At 45.9% G+C, this 17630-nt stretch overlaps 1 protein-coding gene and 1 long non-coding RNA gene across 2 annotated transcripts; one reads left to right on the top strand and one right to left on the bottom strand.

Moving 5' to 3' along the window:
- Positions 1–8596: 8596 nt before the first annotated feature.
- Map10 (microtubule associated protein 10) lies at positions 8597–11727 on the bottom strand. The gene has a single exon (XM_027947987.2). It carries the CDS (start codon positions 11725–11727, stop codon positions 9181–9183), a length of 2547 nt encoding a protein of 848 aa, XP_027803788.2. The 3' UTR covers positions 8597–9180.
- Positions 11728–12031: 304 nt separating this feature from the next.
- On the top strand, positions 12032–17210 carry LOC139707816 (uncharacterized). Its single transcript, XR_011709237.1, has 4 exons — positions 12032–12459; positions 14291–14458; positions 14755–14895; positions 15265–17210. It is a non-coding gene; the product is annotated as an uncharacterized lncRNA (long non-coding RNA).
- Positions 17211–17630: the final 420 nt, after the last annotated feature.

Raw genomic sequence — 17630 nt, 5'->3', positions numbered from 1 at the left:
AAGAATGAACTGTTTTTCCAAAGACAATAGATTTTGGGTAGCAAGATTTGTAGATGCTCACCACAGCCCTCTAGAAGATTATCTAGACCAGGAAGAGAAGCTTAAAACACATCCCTAGCCACAAAAATTACCACACGGCAGTGAGAAATAAACCAGATACCTGAAGAACAACTGGAGATGCAGAATGCTAGTGGTCGGGGGATTGTCAGAGTGCAGAAGCACCTCAGGCAGGAAGGTATCCCTTCACTGGATGGCTCTGGCCAGAGCAGAGCACTGGAAACCTTCCCACTCAAGCAGAGCTTTTGGAATTCTTGAGTTTTAACCACATCATTCAAGGATTAGTCTTCAGGCCTCAGACCAAAGATCTGAGACTTTGAAATAATTTTCCTAGGATTGTAATAGTCATTTGATTAGTGTTTTAAATGTTTTTCCATTGGGTTTTCATACCGATCTCTCTTTTTTCTTTTCTTCTTCTTGAGCATGTATAATGGAAAACATCGTGGTAATTATTCCCAAGTGCTGCAGCTTTAATCTCCCTTGTGTAATTGAAACTTCCTCTGTAGCTAAGTGGTTTTTGTGGATCCTCAACAGGCTAAGGACATCGGAATGTTGAGCATTCCCTGGGGTGGGAGTTAGATACATGTGTGTACATATGTAAAATCGTCCTCTCGGTTTCATTGCCATTTCTTGTGAACCTTTTAAGGAAGCACTAGTGCTTGTTTCTCCCTCACTTGAATATTTAAGCCTCTGTGCTTTGAACAAATGTTTATAGAATGTAAGCAATCACATGCCGATATATGCCAACATCAGGAACTGTGTTACGACTGATTAGACAGTGGGGGCAAGACCATCCTTACCATCAGAGACTTACAGACTAGTGAAAAAGACAAAAAGTAAATAAGGGAGGAATGTAAACAAGCATAAAAACTATTGATGTGCATAATTATATGTGGTAGGAGACTTTAGGAGTTGACCAGGTACAATGACAGGAGTGGGGGAAGGTGGGACAAAGAAACCTCATTTGATGAGACTGTTCTAAGGCCTCTCTGAAGAGATGACAAGAAGGAACATGGAAAAGCAGAGTAGCCAGTGTGCCCCGTAGGGAGTGTTGCAGGGACAGCATGAGCAAATGACCTGAGGTGTAGAAGCAACAGCAGGTACCATGGCGTGCCTGCAGAACTGGCCGGAGTGAGGTGTGGAATGTCCCTGCAGAGGTCCCACACACAGGGCCTTGTGGGCCTGTGGAAAGGAATTTGGATTTTACTTTAAAAGCCACTAATGAGTTTTAAGCAGAGAAAGAATGTGGCCTGATTTGTATTTCTAAGTGATTACTTAGCCATGCAGTGAGTGGGCTGAACGAGCTGAGACCAGTAAGGGCCAGGAGGGCAAGGAGATGTAGGAGGTGGTGTCAACAGGGTGGACAGGATGTGGAGGGGGCAGAGGGAGGGTGCTGCCCATCCTTTGCCTGAGCAAGCAGACCAGTGCTGGCGCTGGGCCCAGGAAGACACGTCAGTCAGGATCTTGACAATATGGTGCGCTCCAAAAGGCTGAGGAGGGAACTCTGTGAGGGGATGGGCAGAGTTAGGGAGACCAGCTGGGGACAGCGCAGGACAGCAGGACCAGCATCCTAGGTGCCAAGGGGTGAGGGGTGGTCAGTTCCTAGAGCAGAGGGCTGTAGTTGTGACCACAGCTATAAAAGACTGTCCCACGAAGACGCGACTTCCTCTGTAGGAGTGTAGCCATGACCTACCCAAGGCTGGCAGCAGGAGGGAGCCAGGGATTCATGCCCACTGCCCTCTCCTCCTGCCCTCCAACCTCCTCCCAGTGCCTTCCACCAGCAAAGCAGAAGCCAAAACCTACAGTTGGCTATTGGAGCCATCCACAGAGGTTGTTCCCAAGCACAGAGGAGGTGGAGACAGGTGGAGGTGACTAGGGGGTGCAAAGGGAGAGCCCTCGGCTCAGGAAGCTGAGAGAGGGGGGTTGTACGGGTGGGAGTCAAGAGCCACAGTGGCACTCTGACTTTAGATGCTCGTGATGTACAACTGGTATTTTGGGTAGATGAGTCTGCACCTCGAAAGAGGTTTGTGCTGGACATTAAAATTCCCCAAGTTGTTTTCCAATTAGTGGGAAATGGGCTGACGGGGTTGTGTGAGCAGTCACAGGACAGCGGTGAGAGCAGGGAGGGCAGAGTCTGGACACAGAGGAAAAGCCAGGGAGCCTGGAGAAGATGGTTCTGGAGAAAACCAGCAGAGGGCAAAGCTGAGAAAGCATGAGGCGTGGGGGACACCTGGAGTGGTCGGAGGGTCGGGCGAGGACCAGAAGTCTGCTCGTCACTGCCATCAGGGAGCTGGAACACAGCGCCGATGACACCTTTGCTTTTCAAACTTGTATGGAAAAAATATTGAACATTATACATTTAACGACAGCTGTAAAGTACTCTAAAACATTAGGAAACAATGGTCTGTGTGGCAGGTTTAATCAATAAAATCAGATCCACAAACCATCTGAGCAACAAGTTCTACCACAAAGACCCACAGGGTGGTGTGGCCTGGGGAGGTGACTATCACGAGGGCTCCACCCTCAGAATCAGAGCAGGTGTCCTTATAGAGGGGCCTGTGAGGGGGTCTGCCTCTCTTGCCTGGTCCCTTCTGCCATGAGGACACATGTTCCTCCTCTTTGGAGGATATGACACAAAGGTGCTAGCTTGGAAGTGGATCATCACCAGAGGCTCAGCCTGCTGGCACCTGGGGCAGCCTCCAGGTCTGTGAGAAACAAACTTCCCTTCCTTATACATTACCCAGTTTGTGGCCTTTTGTTACAGTAGCACAAATGAACTAAGACAACACACTTTGTGGAAAGTACTGTGGTAGGCTCCTTGCAGGTGACTGGGGAAAGAACACACATTTGTAGAGGTGCCCAGGAGAAGCAGAGTTCATTGATTAATGTTAGGTCAGTGCTGCCCATTCTTTTCCCATGGGGAGAAACATAAGGAGACGCAGACACTCTTCAGGAAAAAAACCTCTTTTACTCGTCCTACAAACTACAAAAGTCATTTTTGGTTGTATAAATACAAGAAGAATCATATTATCAACCTTAAGAATCTGAAAATCCTGGCATGGTAGCACACACCTGTAATTCCAGCAGCTTGGGAGGCTGAGGCAGGAGGATCACAAGTTCAAGGCCAGCCTCAGCCACTTAGTGAGGCCAAGAAGGAGGAGGAGGAGGAGGAGAAGGAGAGGAAGAGGAAGAGGAAGAGGAAAAGGAAGAAGGAGAAGGAGGAGGAGGAAGAAGAGGAGAAGGAGAAGAAGAAAAGAAGAAGAATCTGAAATCCTTTCTGTGACTGGATAGAGAACAAGAAAGGTAAATTGTACAGGTGTAAGTAGACTTCAGAGAAGCAAGATCGGTCCCACAGCCCCTTCCTGTTAGATGTTCAAAATCATGAGACATGCTGATGTCTTCAGATACTCAGAGCTCTCTGGCAGGCATGGACCTTAAAGACCCCAAAGAACACTTGGAAAGCAGAAGCTGCAGTAGGACCCTCGCTCCACATGTAGAGCTTCTGCATGTCTCCAGGCCCTCCACCTCGAGAAGGCGAGCTTCTGAGTAAACCCCACATCACTCCTGCCCTGGTGCCTTGTGCATGACAAATCGGCTGCAACTCTTCCTAGCAGTCTCTCAGCAGTCCTGTGTGGACAGGGGTCCAGATGTTGCTCACCTGGGTGCTCTGCTTGGGTCTCACAGGCTTCACTATGTGTCCCAGGCATCTGGAGAAGTGAGGAGAGCTGGTTTATTCTGACAGGGACCAGGGATACGCTCATCCCACCTATAATTCCACCTCACTTAATCCTGGTAATCTAGTGAGTACTACTGTTTCTCCACTTCACAGACACGGAAAACTGACTGAGGTTGTAGGTATTCGGAGGGAGCCAGCATCAACAAGTCTGCTTGACCCTAGCCCAAACAGGATACCTTTCAGGGAACATGATGAATTCCCGCATCTCTACAGAGGTTAACTTTCAGTTAGTGTTTTCCATGTAAATGGTGCAGAATGTCTGCCCCACACAATCTGGGTCTGCTATATCATTTGTTATGGTCTGGATGTGAGGTGTCCCCAAAAAACTCACATGTGAGACAATGCCAGAAGGTTCAGAGGAGAAGTGATTAGGTTGTCTTAACCCCATCAGTGAACTGGGTGGTAACCGAAGTGGTAGTGTGGCTGGAGGAGTTGGGCATTGTGGGCATGGCTTTGGGTATATATTTGTATCTGGATAATGGAGTTCTCTCTCTGTTTGCTGGTCACCACGATGTAAGCTGCTTCCCTCTGCCACATTCTTCTGCCATGATGTTCAGCCTCACCTTGAGCTCCAAGGAATGGTGCTGGACTTCTATTGTCAAAGAACTCTGAAACCATGAGCCCTCAAATAAACTTTTCCTCCTCTACAATTGTGCTGGTCAGATCCTTGAGTCACAGCAGCAAAAAAGCTGACTAGAATACCATTTGACACATGAAATGGTGTTTTCTAATAGCAAGAACCTTAAAGTGAAGGGAAAGACTAAGAACCTCCCTTTTCCTGGACGATGTACTTTATGAAATGAGAGAGCTGAACTATGTGATATGCATTGTCTAGCTTGTGTTTTTGTTTCTAACAACCATCCAACTACCCAGCAATTTCAGCTCATTTTTAATGCTTTACACTTAGGTTCATCATATTATATATTCTCTGCAGGAAGATGGATGTTCCCCCTGCCCCACCAGCACCTAGGATTGAACCCAGGGGCACTCTATCCCTGACCCACATCCCCAGTCTTTTTATTTATTATTATTTTAAAAAATTTGAGTCAGGGTCTAAGTTGCCCAGGTTGGCCCTGAACTTGCAATCCCCCTGCCTCAGTCTCTGGAGTCTCTGGGACTACAGGTACACACCACTGTACCTGGCTTGGAGGCTTCTTTATGATGCAGGAAAGCATACAATTGGTTCAGTAAAAACAACTGACTGGTTTAGTCAGAAGATAAAAGACACAAAAATAAAAGGGAGGGCCACTCTGGGTGTTTATCCACAAGAACTGAAACCAGGATTTGGTGGAGATACTAAAGCTTCTTTCTCACAGCAGCATTATTCACAATAGCCAGGTAAACAGCCTACACATCCGCTGCCAGATGAGTGGACGGAGAGAACGTGACGTCATACAATGGAATACTACGCACCTTTAGAAAGAAGGCACTCTGCAACACACAACAGAGGTGCATTTGGGGTCATAGAAGGACACTGCAGGTGCCACAATGTGAGGTATATAAATGGTGGAATGGGTATGATTGGAATGGGGCAGGTTCTCAGGGTTGATGAGGGGAAATGGAAATTGCTGGCCAAGAGGCATAAAGTTCAGTCAAAAAGAGGAATGAGCTCTGGGGACCCCTGTGCAATGCCAAGCAAATAGCCATCAGCAATGTTTTCTACACAGAAATCAGCCAAGACGACGGATTTCATGAAGGTTCTTACCTCAGGAAATTAGCATAAAATCGGAATTTTATCTGTTTATAGACTACTGCTGTCCACTCTGCTTCTAGAAATTACCTAAGTGTTGAAGGAACATGCATTTTCTGGGAGTTATGCCAAGAACCTCTCGGTTTCTCTATGAACGTGAGAAAGGTAATAATATGTAAACAGCCTCTGTTTCCTCATCTACATGGCTACTCAGCTCGCAGCACTCTCGTAAGGACTACGTGAGGTCATGAAAGGCCTCGTGTGCTGGAGAGTGCTCTTCCAGGTAAGGGAGCATTAGTGCCAAAGTAATGACAACATAAAATGAGGTCCAGTGACTTTTTCAGCACCCTCGTTTTCAATAAGGAACAAGGCCATAATCTGAGTAAGAACCTCTTACGCATGTTCTTAGAGGTAGACAGTAGAACATGCGAGGTCAGGAAGGGAGGAAGAGAACACCAAGAAATCAGTCATGCAGAAGAGCAGCACTGGAATGAGAGGAGGGTTTACCTGGAAACTCGAGTCGGCCCTCCTGAGCGCATGGCTGAAGGCACCACTGGGAACAGGGCTGCTTCATAACAAGCAGCACATATGCACACTCAGAACGGTCTCAGGTCTGAGATGCTGTCCCAAAGACCTGCAGACCATCTTACAGATTCTGAATACGCAAGCAATAACTTCCAGAACAATGTGACAGCAGGCTCCTCTGTATCTATGGCAATCTATTGTTTTGTCATCCCGAGTTCAGAAATCAGTCCCAATTCACTGCAGAGCCGATACTGAAATCACAGGTTCTGAGAGGCAGTTGATGGGTGTGAGACAATAATTGAACAGCTTCCCTCAATAAAAGAAAGTGCAAAGCCCTCTGAGGATTTTAGTAGAAAACTGAAGGAGAAATCTCTGGGTAGAAAGGAAGGGCTTCTAAGAGTTCCTCTATCTTTTTTCTCGGTATTTGGATATGTAGACTGGGGGTTTGTGGCTCCTCCTTTAGGATTTCAGCTCAATTATGAGCCATGAACAAATCCATTTTCCACTGCTCTTAGAGCTGAACAAGATCCTTCAAAAGGAACTAAATTAAAACCAAGAGGAAGACAAAAAGGAAATGAAAGTCACATACAATATTCCAAGCAGTCAGATCATGACCAGCTCCTAACTTGTGGGCCTGTTCCAGCCCATGCTTTCTTTCCAACATGAACCTTTGGCTGTCTTCTTACTCAGGAGTTAGGAGCTTTAACCTGTTCTGGGACAAGCACATTCTCTCTCCTAACGTTTTCATGGAGTCCTGCGGCCAAGTGTTCTACTCAGTATCTGATCGGAAAGTCAAGTTCCATAGCTCCCACCTCATTTGACAAGTTTCTCACTGCTTTATTGTGATGGATTAGGACAGCTCCTCCCTGGTCCCACCACCATCCCAGAAGCACTTAAAGGAAATGTTTTTGTGTAATACCAGGCAAAGACATGAAATGCACACAAACGAAGAGCCTATGGGAGGCCCTTACTTAGGTGTGCAGGACAATGTTCTGTGCTTCCCTACACAAGTACACTGCCTTCTTCTATTTTAGAAAACTCGGTCTTCACGCATGCCCTGGCTGGGATCTCCTTTTCTTCCTGAGTCCCCACTGGACTGACACCTGCACAATGCCATGCCCGACTTAGCTTAGTAACTGGAAAGCCTCCTTCTGCTGCCAGCTCAGTGGCTCTGCTGTGTGACTTTCTCCAGACTTCTTCCTGCTGATTCTTTTGTTTCCATGAGCTCCACCCTCATGTCTATGCTGAAAGTGTGGATTTCTAACCCAATTTTTCATCAACTTAGTCCCATCTGCTTTGATCTTCCAAAAAATTCCTCAAATTGTCTAGTCCATTGCTGGTATTTTCTGTGAACTTTGGGTTGTTATTTTTACAGTTTCTTTTTAGTGGAATTTTGGAAGGAAAGGACCATAACCTTTCCTTAGTACACATTTTGAAACAAAAGCTCTTATCCAAATTTTCTAACCTTTTCTAAATGATTTTTTTTTTTTTTTTTTTTTTAGTGTAATAAATCTAGGAACTGTTTGGAAGACAAGAAAATGCATGAAGAGTCAGCACTCCAACCTCCTGATAACCATCCTAAAGTCAGTTTCTGCTTGGCATGACAAGACTCCTAGAGAAAGTCAGGAAGAATACCTTGGTCTTGATCAAGTCAGTTTTCTTTGTATTTACATTAAAAATGAGAAGATTCTGCAAATCTTGGCTCACATATTGTCATTCTGCACAACTCTCCATGTATTTTAATCCAATTAGAACAAACAAGGATCTGAAACTCACCTATAAGACTGGATGACTGGGGATAAAGAGTCTAGAAATCTCAACAAGCCACCAATAATTCTACCTGATGATTAGCCATGGCTATTACTACAGATGAAAGAAGACTCAAAATAACTAAAAGCCCAATTCCTGCCTTTGGGAGTTTACTCTGGTGCTGGGAACCGTAAGCATGCAAAGTAAAAAGGACTACTCAATTATCACTCTTAGCAGAAACTATTATTCCAATCAAGGTAAGATTCTCCATCTCCCATGAATTTCATGCTCATGTCCATCATTCTTCTATTTGTGCTGGTCCCCCACATAGAACATCCTCTTCTCTTCTTACCTTCTATCTAAGTCTCATCTACTATTACCATCATTCAGGATATAATACCACATAATTAATTATTTGTAAATAAAGGAAAATTAGGAACTTCACATGTCCAAAACCAAAAAATTAAAGTGTAACTCAGAAGAAAATATATGCAAATATCTGAACACAGAATAAAGCCAAAGTATAAAATCAATGGATTATAAATTATCACTAGACTTGAAAACAAGCTTTCACACATTAAAAATAATCACTGAACCTGAAGTGACAAGCAATAAATTGAACTCCTATTCAAGAAACCACACAGGAAGACACATTTTTTTTTTAACTTCCCTCTCCAGATGCTTCAGAGAACATCTGAAGGCTGTTTACATGCAGCAAAACAAAAATATTAGTCAAACATGTCTTAATAAGGGTTTCACAAGTTTCTTTTCAGGGTTTCTGTTTGATATTACTATTTAAGTCTAACCTTGCATTAGGTATTTTACATGCCAGGCAATCATTTATTTTGTTTAACAAATGTTTTTATTGCATCCCATTTACATCCAGGGACTGTGCTGGGTGCTAAAAACAGACAGGGTCCTTCTCATCAGAGCACTTTAGCCTAGTGAAAGACAAACATTAATCAAGTAGTCATACAGATTGTGGTTAAATAAAGGTATAGAACAACTTATATGCAAGCATACCCACACACAAATATATGTACATGTGCTATAAACTCCTGCAAGAGCAGGAATCATATCTTGTTTGTTAAATAACTTATTCCCATAAAAATCTGCAGCTATTCTTATTAACTAACCTTTTTTTTCAATGAAGTCAGCTTTGAATGTTCCGTATTTTAGGATACTTCAAAAGTTGAGAAAGATATACTCTTATTTTTAAATAACTTATAAAGAAATCTTACCTAAGTTATGAGGTGATCTCATGATCAATATTATCAGATTAAGGTAAATATTAGTTAAGCATCAAAGGAATGACATTTACTTTTCTTGAAAAGAAATATTCACATAATTTATGCACTAAAATAATGTGAAGGTATTAAAATTTTTAACAGTACACATAAAAAAAATTTTTTAAAGCACATTTTTACACCGTATATCCTGGAAGTTTGTTTATTACTAACTCACAGATATCTTTATATTGCTTTGAAATTCTTAGTGAACCAATGTCATCATCATCTTCAAAATGATCTGAAGTACTGCCATCCAGAACATTGAGTTCTAGTTCTGACAAATTAGAGGGCAGGTAAGAACTCACTTGAGATGTCCGTAGTGACTGGCTTTTTTCTGACCATTTGCAATCAGTTTCTGCCTTAAGTTTCATAGAGAAGTCTTGACATCTTTTTTTATCCTTAGTGTTATGCCTACTGTTTTGATCTATCTGGCTTTCTTTTTCCTTAGTCCAGTGGGATGAAGATAAATTACTGGTGGAATTACTAGATGCTTTCTCCACACTTTTATCATGAGTCTTTGAAAGATGACATCTTTTTTGTGAGAGTATTGGTGATCCAGCTGAAAAAGGTGGGCTAAGAATAGAACTCTTCTCACTGCTACTTTTCCCTAAGGGTGGTCTTGGTCCATTAGACTTCCTCCTAGGTGAAATTTCTGCCTGTGGACTGCTAGCATGAGTCTGCAAGCTCCTGCTGGTCTCCTCAGTGGTGTAGAAGTCTTCTGAATAGCAAGGGCTGGTGAAGTCATCTGAATACTTCAGCTCCGAGATGCTTTCATGGGAACTATTTTCTCTCATTTCAGCAGGAATGCCATTATCTGTGTTTCTGACCTGCCAATCATCTATTTCTTTATCTACAATTCTGCCAGCCATAGCATGTTGTTGGAAAACACATGGACTTTGGACTCTGGTTTCCAGTTTTCCTCCCAAAATACTTGTATGAGTCAATCTTTCTGGAATAATAAAATCTGCAGGACTAGCGATTCTTCCCAATGTGCTGGTTCTGTTTTCCCCACAATCAACTGTCTTTTTTCCAGTTGCACATTTTAGTTTAGTTTCTTTAGTTGTGCTGGTTTCATCAAAGACTTCACTAATTTGCCTTGAGGTATCACTACTTTCAGAAGATGCATCTGAATCTAAATACTTGTCTCTAGGCAGCTGATGTGGCTTCTGACTTTGTTCTGCAAAGCTTAATACTTTAGAGGATGGAATTCTGAATTTTGTACTTGTACCCAACATTTGTGCTTGCATTTTTCTATACTCCTCTCTCTTTTCATGTATTACCAACATGTCAGGATTTGTTTGCTTTAAACGTAATCTGAGTGTATTTGTTAAGCCATAAAGTAGTTTCCCCCTTGTAACTCTTTTTTGGCAGTTGCCATTGTTCTCTAAACATTTACCTTTCTTAAGGTTTTCAACTTGGTTCTTTTTACACTGAAGGCTGGCTGACTTTTTGTGGCCCCCCACTGAAAGCTTATCCTTCTTAGATTCAGACTGACATGTGGATTTGGTGCCAGATTCTGGTACCTTCTCATCCTCGGTTTTATACAACCAGGCTAAGTGGGGATGTACATGAGTTGGGCTTGCCACGGGTTGGTTGTATAACAAGGACAACTCAATTAACAAAGCATTTAGCAGAGGAAGCTGCCTTATTGTATTAATTGTATTTTGTTCAGTTTGAGGGTGACATGTAGTTTGATTAATTGCTCCTACATCCTGACTCCCTGGTGGACTCAAAAGCACAGGAAGAGTCTCCAGTGTTGCAGAATCTGTACCTTCAGGAGGACTCAGATGTGTTGGAGGGTTTACAAGTACTTTTTGCGGCAAGGCATCACCCAGCTCCTCAGGTACGTCCCTTTGGGGCTCAATGGTGATTTTGACGCCGGCAGGAACCGCCCTTTCTTGGGTCAAGTGAGTGTAATACAGAGGAGGAGGGCAAAAGGTGTTGGTTTCCAGGTCCAGCTCGGGGTCTTCCTCGCTGGAGGCGCTGGCACTGCTGCCCGAAGCCTCCACAGGGCCAGGCCTGCTAATCTCCGCGGAGCCCGTGCGGGATGGGCGGGCCATGGGGTCCGGGGCGCCTAGATCGGGGTCCAGGTCGGCGGGATCCTGGGGGTCTGGGTCTGGGGCGCCGAGGTCGGGGTCCTGGGGGGCGGGATCCTGGGGTCCTGGGTCCAGGGCGCCGAGGTCGGGGTCCAGGGCGCCGAGGTCGGGGTCCAGGTCGGCAGGGGCGGGATTCTGGGGTACGGGGTCCGGGGCGGGGTCCCGGGCGCGGTCGCCCAACTCCGTCAGGCGGCAGAAGAGCGCCAGGTCCCCGACGCGCTCGCCCTCGGGGTCCAGCAGGACGAAGGTGCCGCGGCTGCCCGGCCCGCGGGCGGCGGGCAGCGGGACATCGCAGGCGCCCAGCATCCGCGGCGCGGGCGGGCCGGGAGCGGCGGGCAGCTGCAGCAGCGCGGCGCGCAGCCGCGGGCGGCGCAGGGCGGCAGGGCGCAGGCGGAACACGCAGGCCTTGCCGCGCCCGAAGCCCAGCGCGCCGCCGGGCGCCGGGGCGGGCGTGGTGGGTGCGCGCACCAGCAGCGGCGGGAAGTCCAGCAGGCGGAATGCCACGGCGGGGTGAGGCGGAGGCACGGCCTCCAAGCGCACCCAGTCCACCAGCAGCTCCAGCGAGAAGAGCCGCTCGGCCGCCATCGCCGTTGCCCGCTGTGTCTCCGACCCCCGCCGGAAGCCGCGGGCGCGCGCTCTCGCGAGAAGCAGGAAAGCCGGCGGGAAGGCCGGCGGAAGTCTCGCGAGACCGGGCGCTCGCCGTGCGGGCCTGGGCGGGAGGCGGGGAGCGCGGCGCGCCGGGCGGGGCCGGCTTATATAGTCAGGGCCCCTGAAACGCGGGCTTGGGCCGGACCCTGGGTGAGCCGGCTCTCGGCCCGCGCAGCCCGCACTCTCCAGCTGCAACCCCGAGGCCGTGGGACGCCGGAGTCCGGCCTGCCGAGAAGCGACCCGCGCCTCCGGGCCGACCGCGGTGGAGGCGGGACGCCCGCCTGCCTGGGGCCGAGGACGGGCCGCCCAGCCGCCTGGGGGAGTGCACTCTCTGTTCCGGAGCACGGCAACCCCCAGCTGGGACTTCACTGTATGAGCAAGTTCACCCGGAACTGCAGTTTATGAAGTATTCTATTCAGTCCATGGCGGAGACAGTCTGTGTCCATCTTGAACCGGGCCTGGCCTGGTCTGTTCAGCCTGCAGGAGTGCCCAGGGCAGCCTCGTGGGGAAGTGGGCGGCCTGTTCTCCTGGCACTGGTGCTTCCAACCCCACGTAGAAGGATGTGACAACTCCAAGAGGGAATTCAAAAAAGATGAAAGCAGTCTGCAAATTTAAAACCAGAACCTGAAACAGCCAACTCAAATCCCTCACCACAATTTAAAACCCCTGGTAGGTGCTTGTTTTGTGACAAGCTGGGAACCCCGGCTCCATGAATTCGGGAGAGACAGACTCAGGAGGTTGGGCCTCCTGCATCAGCTCTGCTAGTCCTTCTCCATGGATTCCCAGGGGCCTGCACTTCAAGGTTCCAGGCGGTAACATTCCTGGAGTGAAGATTTCAGTGAGGAGAAGCAGACACCTATGGTTATCATTCAGGACCTCAGATAAAAGCCTACACAGAAAGACAGCCCCTGTCCAAGACTAGATTAGAGGCTTCTGGAATCTAAGCAAATAGCCCCTTCTTTCCTGCCTGCACTGGACCCTTACACACCTTAAACACGGTGAAAACTAGAACCATAATAACGTCACCTTATATTCTGTTGTTGGTAAAGATGAGAAAACTGTGTCCTCAGTTAACATGTGTTATCCTTGAATTCGGGACCCCCCAAAAGACCACCAGAGACCAAGAGCAGCAAAGAGGTGTTTATTGCGAGCTAGCTGGGTCCTCTATGTGCACACAGCAGCTGGTGACACTGAGAGGCCCTGAGCCCAGGGTTTTCAGCAGTTTTATACACTCTGGGGAAGGCAGGGACTTCACATACATCATAGCATCTCTTAGCAAATCATCACACACCATGGGAAAATCATAGAGGGGAGTACGTGCTGAACTACATGGTTTCCCAACACTATCAACCACCATAAACTACTGGGAGGGTCATCTGGCATCCCTGGTATTTTCCCTGTCTCATGCTGATTGGTGTCTGCTGGAGGATTGCTATGGGTCCCCACCTAGCCTGACTTAGTCAGGGACACCTGGTGCAGCAGATCTCTCCTGTTATTTGTAGATAAACAACTCAGCAGGATGGGTATGTGCCTAGCAGTGCTCTGTGGGTCTTTCCAAGGACAAGGGTCATGCCCCCTTCCTTGGACAGGCTTTGCTCTGAAGTAGAGGCTAGTTTTTTCACATGTCTGGTGTTTGAACAGAGATCTTTTTCATTTCTAGTCTCTTCTTACTGTTTATCTCAATTTATGGCAAGGAGGAAGTAATAGTTTTCCCATATATTGTCATTAAACTACTTTAATGCCCCATAACTCTGGCAGAGTTAGAACCAGAGTCATTACTATTTTCAATATAGGTAAGAAATAGGTGTTGAATTCTGTAACAGAACCCAGGCTCAGCAGTACAGTTTCAATTTTACTTTGAACCTGCTAGAAATTTATATTGGAAATTCATTCCCTAAAGAAGGTCAAGGAAAGGCTGCAGAGTGGGCAAGAAGGCAGGATGGGAATGGGGGCAAAGAGTAGACAAAGATTCCACTACTGACTGGAGGGAAAGAGTGGCTTCAACTACATTCTGATAAATCAGCCTGCCAGAAAGGAAGGGGAAAGTGAAATCATGCAGCATCTTAAGGGGTTGGTGAGCATGGGTTCATTGATAAGCCCAATGAGACGAGTGGTTGTGAGAGCAAAGGCTGTCCTTGGCAAGAGGTGCAGATGGTGGGTTAAAATACCAGCTTAGTCACTGTTCATAACTGTAACTCCAGCACAAGTTCACGGACTCCAGGGGTATCCTCCCAGATGGTCTTATAGATTCTCAAACTGTAATGGGTATACTGAAAGTGCAGATTGTTGGATCCCCTTCCAGAGGTGTCTGTTTACTCCATCTAAGGTCACTCTTACCAAGGGGGCCCTGTTCTGTAGTTTGAGCATGACCACACTACTTCCTGATGCATTGTGAATGACTAACTTACTATTTGACAAACAGAATGGTATTGCAATCATGCCAACAAATATCAGAAAGATTTATACATTTATGTAATTATAGCTCCTTTCACACCTTCAGGGTGAAGTGGAAGAATGAAGTGGTGGTTATTAGCTACAAAGCACCACCATCAACATGCCCCATACGGAGAGATGTCAGTGGAGCAGCAGAAGTAACAACCTGCCACCAAGGACTCCAAAGGTTGCAGAAAGCCCCTGGGAGAAGGTTTATCAGAAGTGGCCCTTAAAGGTCTGAGCCTGCCTGCCAAGCTGCCTTAGCCTTTTTTCTGCTGCAGGGGAGACCAGCTGTGGGTGCCTTGGAGGGGGTACCTCCTTCCTTCAGTTATGGGGAGGCTGAAAGATACCATTCAATTAAAAAATCTTCTCTTCCGGAGGAAATAAATACTGGTTGGTATTCTGACTAGACTGTAGACTAATATAAATAGTTCCTCCTCTTAATGGAATTAGGTATAAGTTAGATTTGTTTTAAATTACTATTATCTATCCTCCAAAGAGATAACTATTTTGATTTTTTTTCATAATTAGCAAGATACCTATCTTTTGAAACATGGGAAATAAACCAAAAGTTTGATAAGCTCATCAAGCAACTTGGACCTTCAGGAGAGTCAGACCACAGGCTGGGGCTTGGAGTCCACTCTAAACAACTGCCAGTTTTGCAGTCGTGTTGTAAGTGCTTGCCACCAAATTAGGTTCTTTACATGTTCTCTTCATTTACTCTTCATGGCACCCCATGAGGTCTCTGGTGTAATCATAATGAAGCTAACGAAACCAACAACAGTGTTGTTAAAGGTTAAGTGTGCCAGCATCCTGAAGGTTATTTAAGAAAACATGCTTGCACCTAGGAGATGCAAACTGAGGTAGGAGGAAGGAAGGGGCCAGGCCTGGAGCTGGAAACACAGGGAGAGCAGACATGGCCAGGGCTTAATAATTCCTGGATCTCTGTGAGGGCAGATGGGGACTTATGGTATTCTTTTCTGTACTTGTGTGTATGTGTCTGAATCTTTTCATAAAATGTTATTGCCTTTCCTTTCACAGGTGTCAGATCAGCCATGAAAGACGGAACGCACAGCATGTTGGACTGTGGGACTCTATCAGAGCTATATTGCTAAGCAGCTGAGTGTGGTGTGTAATAAGGTTGCCAAGGGAAACGCCTTTTCCCTGCTGGAGCTGGGAGATCTGGGCTACCCAGAATCCAGTTGTGATAGCTGTCCCAGGTAGCCATTTATAATAAAGGGTATCTGTAAGTAGGCCATCTATAAATAGAATTTATAGACCTATTTATAGACCTAAAGGCCAAGCATACCTGGAATTCCTTCTGCCCTTGCCTCATTTCTCAGTGCCAGGCTCTAGAGGAAGAGAGGTGGTTCTGAACATGTTTTAACAGCAAGTTGAAACTCCCTCCCCTTCTGCTTTTACACGCCCATATTGCCTTTTGATTTACTTCCCAAACTCTCCACCAACTATTTTAGGGTGATGACCACAACTTACATTTAAAAGTAACAATAGCATGAAATACATTCCTCCCCAGTAATCAGGGAACCTTGAAACCAGATCCCCCCTGCCCCCCCCCCTTCATTTCTCCCTCATGCTGTTCCCTGTTCACATGCTGAGGTTCCCTGCTGGTGCTGCTGTTATGGTTGACATCCCTCCTCCCAGCTTGCCTTCCCTCTGCTTCTCTACAGAACTCAGACCTTCTCTATTTAAGTTCTGACTCAAATGTTGTGTCCTTTTTGAAGTTCTTTCCTGGTAGTGATTTTTCTTTTCCCATTGTATTTAATCTCCTTTACAGATGGTTTTTCTGTCTTGTGTTACTCTTGCACCTGACTTATTGCCCTTAGTTCTAAGTTCCTTGATAGTGTTAATTTATTCTTGCATGTCTAGAGCAATTAACACAGTGCCTTGTTTCTATATATAGTATTTGTATTTAACGAACTAATAAATGAAGAATAGAACCTCTTATAAAACTTGCTTGTATAAAGCACAAAAGTTGGAAAATATCCTGAGCGAAAACTTGAAAGAAAACCATGGTGCCTGTCAGTTTTCCTTGTTCTTTGTATGGAATTGTGCTTCAAACCCAGGAGAACTTCCTAGAGCATGTGGGCCTTCTCAAAGAAGCCCTACTGCACTCAGTTGGCCTTGCATTTCACAGTTATGGTGGACTGAACCTGAGGCCTAGGTGGTAAGATTAAAGTCAACAGGATTAAGCGTTCTTCTCCCTGTGCCAATTTATGACATGTAGAACTTCCCTGTGGGCTTCCTTTTTGTGTTGGCACTGGATGAGAATGTTCTCTGAAGACTGTTCAGTGCCCACAAGAGGCAAGGGACCCCTGCTGCAGCCCCAGCTGAGACTGTTCAGGACACCAGGAGTTTGGAAGCTTTGCTTCTTTTAAATGATTATTCTCAGTAGCTTCAGCCTTTGAAGGGAGCTGTGATCCATCCCAGCTAAAAATAGACTCCACATTCACTCCTTCAGTTCCTGGCTCAATGAAATGTCTTTTGCTCTGTCCCCCCATCTGCATAGCCTGGCATCCTGGGGCAGTGCTGCTAGCCATAAACAGACAACCAAAACACACAGAGGTGCTGGACTCTCTTCCCAGGACCCCCAAGAAGGGACACCATATCACCTCCCACACATTAGAAGGGTTCCTATCAAAATGCCAGGAAATGACAGGGATAAAGAGGGTGTGGGGAAACCCACAGGGACTGCAAAAGGGTGCAGCAGACAAGGACAGCAGATGGTGATGTGGTGCTGTCAGGCCATGGACTGCACCCCAAATTCACAAGAGAAGCATGAACCTCACTGTGACTGTGCCTGGACAGGGGGCCATAGGAGATCCTCACCCTACAACAGAAGCGTGAGCCCTCTACCCACTGGGCACCTCTGGTTTGCCTCTCTGTTCTTTCTGTATCTTTTTAACTGCTTTCATAACTTATTTGTTCTACCAGCTGCTTAAGATTTTTTTAGCTAACTCATAACTAATTTTAAGGTGTTTATGTGAATGACTATTATTCCTCTCAAATAGCAATTAAAATATACTTTAATAAAATATTTTAAAATGCCTCCTTCTTCCACAAGGAGAAACTAGTATTTCTTTTTCTAGAAGCATTGGAAGAAATGTCCCCAGCCTCACTCTGAAATTACACTGGTCTTGAATGTTTTTGCTTTGTTCTTTTGATTTCTGATTTTCCCTGAAGAAAACCGGATGGCCTATTTTTGGATGTTTTGTTTCCAATAGCATTTGTGTCCTTATGAAAACATGGGCTATATCTTTGAATTGTAATTTAGACTTGTAATGATATTTGATTCCAGATGATATCTGATTGACTTCTAAAACCTCATTACCTACAAATCACTAACTTAATGAATTTGTACTAAGCAGGAAGAGTTGAGATCATTTGGA

The sequence above is a fragment of the Marmota flaviventris genome, chromosome 12, assembly GCF_047511675.1.
Source record: "Marmota flaviventris isolate mMarFla1 chromosome 12, mMarFla1.hap1, whole genome shotgun sequence".
Taxonomy (NCBI): domain Eukaryota; kingdom Metazoa; phylum Chordata; class Mammalia; order Rodentia; family Sciuridae; genus Marmota; species Marmota flaviventris.
The sequence above is the reverse complement of the archived record's forward strand: the minus strand, read 5'-3'. Positions and strand labels throughout refer to the sequence as shown.

Excerpts from the sequence above, each read along its gene's own strand:
- Map10 (XM_027947987.2), bottom strand. The coding sequence starts at position 11,727 with ATGGCGGCCGAGCGGCTCTTCTCGCTGGAGCTGCTGGTGGACTGGGTG.